The following is a 10,420-nucleotide window of genomic DNA, read 5'->3' on the forward strand; positions in this document are numbered from 1 at the left end:
CTCACAAGAAGAAATGTATAAATTGTCAAGAAAGCAGAAGGAATATGAACAAATTTGCCTGCTTTTAAAATATATTCTTTTTCCCCCTTCTCCCTTGCTCCTCTCCCTCTCCCCCCTTGTCCCCACTCCTACTCTCTCAGCCATGAAGATTTTGAATTTATATCGGGGACCCGCATGCGCAAGCTGGCTCGAGAAGGACAAAACCCGCCGGAAGGCTTCATGGCTCCTAAGGCTTGGACTGTGCTGACAGAATACTACAAATCCTTGGAGAAGGTTTAGGCCTCTTATTAACTGCAGATCAACCTTTGACGCCTGATTTATTTACGAGAAGGGGACCACACAGTCACCGTTCATGTTGCTTTGTTGTGGTGTCTGTCAGGAAGTTCTTCTCTGAAAACAGACTCTTTCTCCCTAACTTAGCATCATTCTTTGCCTGTCCTTATGGGTTCTATTATGTCCTGGCACCTAACTAGCTGCTGGTTTTAATGTCTTCTCTTTTATTACAGTTAATATTCTTGCAGTAGGATTTTTAACTCTTGTGTTTTTTTATATTTTACTGCCTCTGTCCTATGAGTTCTGCAGCTGTTAAATAGATGCAGCTTTTTTCATATGTTATTTAAACTGCTGGGTAGTGTCTGGTTTTAGTAGTTTGTAGGAGAAAATGTAATGGTTAGACTCCTAACTATGGATAGATTATCTATAAATTGAAAAAGTAAATGATTTCTGAAACATCCGTAAAAGTGTCCTCATCTTTATCTCACTATTATCTCCAGAAGCACTTAACATTAATTTCTCACTATATGTAATCAAAAAACAGAGTTTTTTACATAGCATAATTAATCTTTTTTGCTTTCTTTGTTTAACTTTGGAGTTCGTTGAGTTGTCCAGTGATTCTTTTCTGCTTTGGACATATAAAGATGGCCAAGTAATGAATAAAAGAAAATATCTAGTTTTCACTTTGCATTGATAACTAATCCAGGTTTTTTTTTTTTTTTTGTATATGCTTGTTGCTGTAGGTGTCAGTAGGGAATGTTTTATTTCATTTGATAATTAATTTGATTATTTCATTTCTGAAAACCAGTTGTTGGTTCCAGATATACTTGTTCAGCCTACTACATCTATAAAAAAAGTATGGCAGACCAACCTTGAATTCATGTTTAATTATTTCAAGAAAAATAAAAAAATTCTTAGATCTTGGCATTTCCTGTGGTACAAATGCTTAGTCCTGAGGTTAATTTTCTGGCTGTTTTTCAAGGTCTCCATAGAGTAATCTCCTTCTCTTTGTTCAACTTCGCTTGCTTGAAAGACAAAGCACATGTTGTTCTTCTAGGATTTTTTTCAAAAATCCTGAAGCTGGTTAATTCACTGTGTGAAACAATAACTGCTAAAGGAAAACATAAAAAATGGAAAGTAAACCTCTTATTTAAATGTAAAGTAACACTGACCTATTGGGATCTGTTCAAGCATTTGCAGGTAATTAGTGGAACAGTCATAACCCCTTTTAGTCTATTAGCTAGAAACCATCTCATATCCTCACAACTTACAGAAACTTACTTTTCTGTTGTTAAACAGTGTATCTAGGAGGAACCAGCTCAAAATTGTTCTTAGAATATTGATATGGGCCTGCTGCTGAGCCTGGGTGAAGCATGTGTTCATCTACACTTTTTTGGGCAGACGGAAAGTTGTGATGGGGGGACCTGAGTAATGAATGGGACAAATGCTGCTTGCAATCTTTGTTTACTTATTCACAGTAGTATTTAAGACAAATGCTCTGAGAATTACTTTATTTTCTCTTCTTCATCTGTAGAAAGTATCTTTTAATGGGGTTCTTACCTCTGATAGAAAGTAAGGGAGAATTGGGAAAGGATAAGAGGCATGTTTATTAGTGAACCACAATTACTTGAGACTGTTTTGGTAGTGTAAAGTTTATTTCTTCACAATTGTTGAGCAGATTTTCTTTAAACTTGGCTTTCTTTTTAGATTGTATCAATATGTAGGTTGTGCGAAATTCAGAAGAAAGAATCAGTTCATCTGTGTGCAGCTGTTCATGCAAAACTTCAAGTTTAACTATGAAGGTGAACAAGAGTTATCAGCTGCTAAAATGGAATTTGCTGCTGAAAGTTGGGAATTTGGACTCTTTGCTGTCAGGTTTGATTCTTCTGCTAGCTATGATGAAAGATAATAAAAATATTTTGGCAGAATGACAAACACACGTGAAAGTCTACAGAAGTTAATGTTTTAAAAATGCTATGTGTGCTATATGAAGTCCAGAAAATAAGTCGGAGTGGTGAGCATGAATGTAAATCATCCTGTAATGTTAATTTAGAAGCAGGAATGCCTTCAAGCAAATTAATACAGTGATAACAAGCAGATCTAGTTTTTATACTTAACTGGTTTGATGCTGAGGCCTTGTTGTTATAATGCTTCTGGAAAGCATTCCTTCCAAGGCTCTGTATTAAAGAATCCTTCAGGTTTATGCTGACTTTAAGCCAACAGCCACAGCATTCTCAGCATAATGCTGATTAAGAACAGGAGCATCTTGTCAATTTGTGGGCAGGACTTGCTCTATACAACAATATTTTCCTGTATCATGTGAGTTTTCACTGTAGAGTTCAAATTTTCCCTCTTGTCTGCAGCTGCCTTATTTAAGGAAGCTGTACTTACAGGAAAGGGCTACCCCAAAAAATTATTCTTTTGTCAGTGTCTCTCTTTTAGCTTTTCTCTGCCATATCTCAGTGGATAGAATTGTCAATTGGACAGTCCTGACATTCGATTTTTAACAAAGGTTTAACTTCATTAAGGGTGTTATGGCATTTGAGGTTCTTCTGAGACAACAGTTGGGTGTCTTTCAGGAGGCAGCACCAGGACTAATAAGGTAATGGTGGTTGCACCCAACACTTGTCTTCCCACATCTGCTCTGTCACCAAAGAGCAATGATCTTAGGAACATGCCATACAAAAGTAGTAATAATCTTGAACCATGTGATGGATATGAAGACAATCAGGACCTAACTTTCCAGCTGGTAAAATAAAAAGCTGCATTGTCTCATTTATTCAGTTCCTGAAACAACTCTTTTTAAACTGGAATAATATTGATATGTACATGAATCATGAATTTAAGCAGTTATATATGTGTGTTCTTTTCTTATGAAGAACAGTGAATATGTCCTTTTTCTAAAGGTCAATTTTCTTTAACAATCAGGAGTTTTACTCTGTTCGTTAAGATGAAAAATGTCAAAAAGTGTTCCCCCTGCCTTCCACTTTCTGTCTTTACATCGATCTACCTTATAAATGGTTCTTTACTTGTTACTCTTGCACAGGATAATTTATGGCTATTATCCTGTGCTTTTTGTACAGTCTCAGGATGATTATTCACTTCCAGCTGATCATTCTCATGTGTTGGGAATGTGATGTATGAAAGTAATAACACCCTCAGTCCGTATGGCTGATACAAGGACAATCTGGACCCAGCTTTCCAAAATACAAGGATTAATGAAGTAGGTAGAGATTACCAAACCCTAATAGTTAAATAAATGGTACAAAATTATTGCCTCTCCTAGGTGAAGTGATTAATTCCACATGATGGATTCCTGCAGTACCTATGAGCAACTTAAGAAAAAAGGCAAGTTTTTTGTAAAGGATCTTATGCTTGAGAATTCTGTTTTCTTACGTGAGCTCCTGTATGCCTGTTTTTGACTAACAGTAATATTCAGGGTAACTTAAACTAATGATCTACAGCTTGTGATGGAAAAGTAGTAGATGAATGCTGAGGATGCTGACTTCTGTCTGATTTTTTTCCTTTCAATAGGGGATCTGAGCACTAACAACTCGGTAATACATCAGCAATGCGAAATGGAAAATGTAGACTAGGTCACAGGGTTTTTTTAGATGCAGTTTGGAGCTAACCAAGCTTCTACATCTGGAATAATTCATTAGAAGTCGTGGGGGGAAGGATATGAGTGGATGTCTTGGCATGGTGGTGGTGGAAATAGAACAGGGCTACCATGAGCTGTGTAGCCAATACTGTAATTGGCTTGAGTTTGGTCTTCTCTTGCATTTTTTATTTCCTTAATTTCAGAAAGTTCCACAGGTGGGTTACACACAGGGTTCGACTTACTGCCTTTCTATACTACAAAAAGAATAAAAGTTACTTTGAGCACCCTGACCAAATACTAACAGAGTAGTCCAGATCCGTTTCCCTTCCTGACGGATTAAAGATGCTAATCAATGTATTGTTCCCTTTCCCTGTAGACACTGACAGTTTCAAAAACGTGTGTGTGTGTGTGTTACTTTCAGTATTTGCACACATGGTATCCCTTGTATCTCTGGTTGTCAATTTTAAAGGTTCTTTGCTAGGCACTGTAGGAACACAGAAAAAAAGCTCTCATCTCTGCTTCCCTGTGGGTCAGAAGATAAGTTTTCTGTATCTATGGCACCATCTCCAAAAAGAAGGAAAGGGAAAACTATTCTTTCACTTAATATAGGACAATTCACAGTAGAAAATAAGATGGAAACTGAATCTTCATTTAACTTTGCATACGTGTCTGTTTATCTAACTGTAGGAACAGGATTTACTGTGGTGCTTGAACACTAGTGAGAAATGTGTAGGAATGGTATTCTGCTCCTCAAATGTAACACGCAATCCTCCACCACCACTCATAAAATAATAGGGTCTTCAGCCTGGAGTTGGCTGAATTAAATGCTAGAATGAAAGCAACTGATAGCTCAGAATTAGTACTTTGTTGTTCTTTATGAACTGATCTCGGAAACTTGCTTATTAAAGCACCTGATTTAGATGCCATTAAAAAGGAGAGTGACACTAGTTCCATTTTTCTCATGGTTAGAGTTTTTTTACAAGATGGAGCTGAGAAGCTAAATTGCCAAGGGTAAGTTGGAAGTCTTCAATGGCCAAGTCATTGGATATGAGAGTTCCTTGCCAGCAGCCAGTCAGGTGTCAGGTAAACATGTGATTTAAAGGAAGACTGTGTTGAGGTGTCTGCTCAGTTGTGCTGTTTTACGTTGCAGAAAGTCTGAGGGCTGGAATAGCAGGGCCTCTTTTAAGTTTGCTTTCTCATTTCACAAAAAAACGTTTTGATTATGAATATAGCTGGATTTTTTACTAGGCTTTTGAAGTCCATTGAAGGGTTTTCTTTGTGTCTCCAGCAAGCTCTGTGTTTGCTCTTGTGGTATTAGGATTTTTATTTTTTTTTTTACCTGTATCGGTTTTCATTATTTAGTCTTTATTAAAATAACTTTTTTCTTCTTTATGGGAAGATATATATGTGCATGAGCCAGAATCATGCCTTCAACATTTCCAGAGCTGTTTGCCCTAGAAACCTCATCTTGATATCATTTTGAAGTTGAGGGGGGAAGGCAACTACACTGAAAGCTAGAAAGCACGGCTTTAAAGCCACATCTGGAATTCTTAGACAGTAAACGGCTCCAACTTAAAACAGAGAATACAGAGATTTTATATGCCATAAAACTCAAGGAGCCTTGGATTTGGTATAAGGACTGTCACCTGACCTTCATGTTAAAATCCATCTACACAATGCTTTGAAGTATGATTGTAGTCAGAAAGCTACCTGTCTATGTATAAAAGGAGAGGAAAAAAAAAAATAAAATCAGTTTCAGTATAAACTTCAGTGGGGTGTAGGAGTAGTGCCCAATTCTTGCTTTTATCCCATGCAAGCAAAGCTGTTTTTTCTGTGGAATCCTACACTCATCACTCTAATTGCATTGTATGAGAAGAATACAAATATTTTGGCTGTATCCACTTATTTTAATCTCATAACAGCAGTTATGATTGTAAGTAAAAGATTTGCAGTCTAAGCTGTGAGTTTTCAGCTTTTGCTGAACACCTTTAGATCTACAGGCTTTTCACCCAGATGACCTATCTCTGGAATTTTTTGGTCTGAATCAATTATTTCTGTAATGATTGATAGTAAAGTTTATTGCAATAATTGTGATGAGACACACCAGTATCCTCGTGTTAATATTCCCTGAACACTGTTGCTGTGTCATTTATTACAAAACATGACATTTTGTTTAGGAGGACAAACTCACTCCTCTAACATATAAACATTTATCTGATTTCAGGAGTGCTCCTCAGAGAAAGAGAAAACATTTAGGCTTTTGTATTGTTGATTTGATTTCATCAACAGCTTTCTCAGAGGCTTAAGTGGAAGCAGAAGAGACTCCTTAACCCTTAAACATTGGGTTCAAATGGGTTGCCTCTTATAGAATGGAAAACTGCAGCCAGATAGTCCATGGAAGGTTATTTACAGGATTGCTTATGTGTCATTGAGTTCTGCCTTGCTTACATTTCATCTACTACCTGTGAAAAAAAATATTTTGATTATTTGAATCAGTTGTTTCCAGACAATGAAAAAAAACGTGAGACAAGATCATGTCTAAGCATAACTTTCCACTGGGAAAAAGTTTAGCACTATTATAGTTTATATTTAAACAAGGATATGGACTGAAAGGTCCAGTGCTATAATTACATGAGCAAAAATTTCCTATCATACTATGTGACAGCAGAGCAATAAACATGCCATCCGAGTCAACATCAGAAGTAGAGTGCAAAACGCTAAGTATTTTTGACATTTATTCATTAGAGGCAGTTATAAATAACTCCTTTGTTCATTATTTCTTCAAGGAAAAATACTGCTTCTTTCTGAAAACTGAAAATCTGATTGCCTTACTTGGTAGTTAGAGACACTCAGAATGGCAGTGATTCTTCATAGTTTTTACTGTTTTGCTGTGAGTATTTTTAAATACATACACACTTCTGAGCTCCACAATGAAGTGGCTTTGCAAAAAACACTTTTTTTTTCCTTTGTAAATATTCTTGACTATTTTACTTAGAGTAGTTAGGTTATTTTTTCCTCTGTACAAAGAAGAAAAAAAGGTCTCATAAAAGTCAACCTTATGTAGAGATGGAGTACAGAATTTCATCAATTATTAAAACAACTTTAGCTGGTTTCCTTTTCATACACGATTTTGGTTCAGGGGTATCCTTCATTTATGTTGTGAGGATTTCTTGTCAAATACTTCCTGTGCTGCAGAATAGCGTATTTAAAGATGGTGAGTTGATGGTGGAGAATTCCAGGATAGCCTCATTCAAGCACTAACAATAAAAGACCACATCTTGTAATATGTATTTCTTTCAAAAGAATATTGTGCCTTTTCTATAATCATAGTTGGGATTATATAAATGCAAATTCAAACCAGCATGTTCTGTCTAAAAGATGTGCAGAAAGAAATGAACATTCTTCAGTCAGTGGTTTTCTAGAAAAAAAAAAAAAAAGCTTCCTTCTCACATTTTTAATGTACTTGAAAACCAAAACATAAATGTCCTGATCTTTCCATTTCCATACTTAAAAGCTGTGTCTTGATGGGCGGCCAATCTGTTTTTTCTCTCTTATTTGAACAGTTGCAATGTCTTCAGTTTGAAGATTTGCTGAATATTGGAAATAAACTGAAAATCATGGTCTCTCTAGAGCAATCCTACACTAGATAGTTTGAAATAAGCAAACTCATCTTTTCATTTAGACTTACTTAATAGACTTTTTTTCACCTGTATGTAACTTGCAACAACTCCTCATTTCAGCTTTTTCTATGTAACTGTGTAACTAATGACAGAAAATTCAGCCTCTTTACCCATTCCTAGTTTGATTATTATCCTACATGTGTCTGTAGATCATGAAACTAATGCGAAGGAAGTATATGCCTTTCCCCATTGATTTAGTGATGTTAACTCTGGAAGACTTCATTGATGTTTATCAATGTGAACTTGAAGAAAGATGCGGCTGCCTGTGGAGAAATGAATCTGACTGTGTTGAGAGCCTTCAGAGCATGTGCTAACTCTCCTCTATTTAAGTCTGTGGCTGAATGTTGGAATACACAGAGCCTTTTATTTTGACAGAAAAGGGGTAAGTCACTGTTTTCTTAAATGTGATACAATGGGAGTTCCTAAAGAAATAGACTTATCTTAGCTAGCCAAATAAAGACAAAAATGTAAACTAGGGGCTTTTTAGCCAGTGGCTTACAAAATGATCAGTACAAATTAAAGAAGGCATAACCACTAAAACCCAGAGATTTGTGCCTGTATATCCCCAGAGAGACCACCACTAATGTGAAGAATTCCAGCATTGAAGAGGATTTTCTGCAGTATTGATTTATTATGCATTTCGTGATTCCTGTGTAATTTTCAATATCTGCTCAAAATCCATGTGCAGCTTTAATAAAATACGTGCTCATAGTACATTCTACTGTTGTATCTTTTCCTTCCCTTTATCATAAAATACTCTGTTATTGTTTTAGGCTGAAAATTTTCTCAACCTGTGTGTGCCAAGGGAAGCATTGCAGTTTATGAGGGAACTCATGCAATTTACAGTATTATCAGGCAGCTGTGAAAACTAAGAAAGAAGGGACTAGAGAGTGTTCTGTGACCAATGGAGTTTCTGATTTTGGTCAGGGCCAGTATAACACGGGCCTACAATCTTTTTTGGCTTTGCAGATGAATACAGGTATGTTGGATTTCTTTGGTTGTTTTACTCTTTTACCAAACATTAGTCAGCCAGTAATCTTATTGTTTAGTTATCTTCTGAGCTTCATTTAACGTTAGTCTGTGAGCCTTTCCGGGAAGTGCAGCTCACAAGTTTATAACCATTGCTCTGGAATAACAATAAGTTTTCATGAACTTTGTCTATATAAAATTACAAAGTGCAGAAACATTTAAAGAAACAAAAGTAAAGGAAAAGGAAAGAATATAAGAAGATTATAAAAGGAGTAGGCAGAGTTTAAGGTGTTAACATGTTTGCATTTAAGCCAAACTCCATTTTACATCTACCACGTACCAGAAAGTTGATGGTGTATGTTGGCTCTCTGGGTTTGTACATTACCACAAATGCAGGTAAGAACCCAGTGACAGCTAAGACAACAGCTCCAAACCAGCCAAGGCTTAGAAGTCAAACATCTGAAGGAAAGACTACTCTTGCCCTCCAGTTAAATAAGTGGAGCAGAAGAAGAACTGAGACCCTGAACTTTGGGACTGGATATCTTGTACGTTAGATATGGAGTTGGAGCCAAGGCAAATACCACTACTTTATCTGGTGGAATGCTCATCTGGAATAGTGTTGTATACACAAAATGTTGAACCTTGTTGGTATAAGAAGAAATCATGTAGAGTACTAATGTTCTTCCACATTAGAATGTTCTTTCTCATTAGAAAAGCAAGCATTGTCTGCCATGTGGTTGCTACCTTAAACTTCGCTGCTTTGGGATTGTTTGTCTTGGGCCTCATGGCCTTCAACTTCCATACTTAAGATTTACCTGGACTCTCACTATCATTGTGGGGCTCCAGAAATTGATTCTCTTTGGACTCTCAGCTGCCTTCTCACTGTGGCAGTTGCTGGATCTCTTTCACAGCCAGATTTTTTGGGTTTCCTGAGCGTGCTTTTCAGTGAGCTTTGCTATTTTTACTATCTCTGAAGCATGTTTTCATCGTCTGTGGTTTAGGGTGTGGGTTTTTTTTTTTTGCTTGCCCCTTACATTTGTGGAGCTGAAAGCAACAGTTACTGTAGTATGAACCACAGTGTCCTGGTTCACCATTTCTCTATGCTTCTGCTGCTGCTTTTCATGTCACAGCTTCCAGCCAACAGCCTGCTTGCTGAGAAACAGAGAAAACCTTGCTGCTGTGCAAGTACTGTCCAGCAATAGCCAAAACAATGGTGTGTTACCAATACTGTTTTAGTCACAAATCAAAAACGCAGTGCCATATGGGCTGCTGTAAAGAAAGTTAACTCCATCCCAATTAAACCCAGTAAATCTCTCCTTCTGAACTGGAGCTGTGTAGGCTGGAGCAGCTGCAGCTCTCCAAATCCTGAGATTTTTCCATTTTGGGCAGAAGTAGTTCTTCTGACGTAGCCAGAAAGATGGTAAAGATAGTTGCAATTGCTTGTGACTGCTCTACTTCCGTATATTTCTATATTCTATCTATGGAACACCAAGTGACAATGTAAGTGTGAAGCCTGCTGAAAGGATTTGCTCCAGATATGAAAGTAGAGCGCCGTAGTTATTTGTGGAAGGTTTTTTATTCTTGTCATGATATATCACTTTGTTAGTACAATAATCAGAATGGGTTCTCCTCAAAAATGAGGAAAACCAGTACAAGGTAAAGTGATGTGGAAGCAACTGAAATTAAGCAAGTAGGGAGCTCTGATTTTCCTTTTCCCCTTGATGTGTCTTAATAGTACATATTTTATCTTTTATCTCCATTGTTCTATATTTTTTCTCTAATGCTTCCACGATGAGCAATATGGATCAAAGACATTAAATCTTGTTTGCTACTAATCTGACATAAGGGCCATGATTCTTAGGTATTTCCATTTAAAGCAATAACTAGCCATGGTAGT

At 36.8% G+C, this 10,420-nt stretch overlaps 1 protein-coding gene across 1 annotated transcript in view; it reads left to right on the forward strand.

The window, feature by feature from the left end:
* Positions 1-8,270, forward strand: part of PAPSS1 (3'-phosphoadenosine 5'-phosphosulfate synthase 1) — a 54,969-nt gene extending 46,699 nt beyond the window's left edge. Inside the window, exon 12 of the mRNA XM_032997698.2 lies at positions 141-8,270. Coding sequence (XP_032853589.2) covers positions 141-279 — 139 coding nt within the window. The 3' untranslated portion in view covers positions 280-8,270. The remainder of the gene's footprint in view (positions 1-140) is intronic.
* The last annotated feature ends 2,150 nt before the right edge of the window (positions 8,271-10,420 follow it).

Source organism: Tyto alba, unplaced genomic scaffold (genome assembly GCF_018691265.1).
Source record: "Tyto alba isolate M040663 unplaced genomic scaffold, T.alba_DEE_v4.0 Super-Scaffold_23, whole genome shotgun sequence".
Lineage (NCBI taxonomy): Eukaryota > Metazoa > Chordata > Aves > Strigiformes > Tytonidae > Tyto > Tyto alba.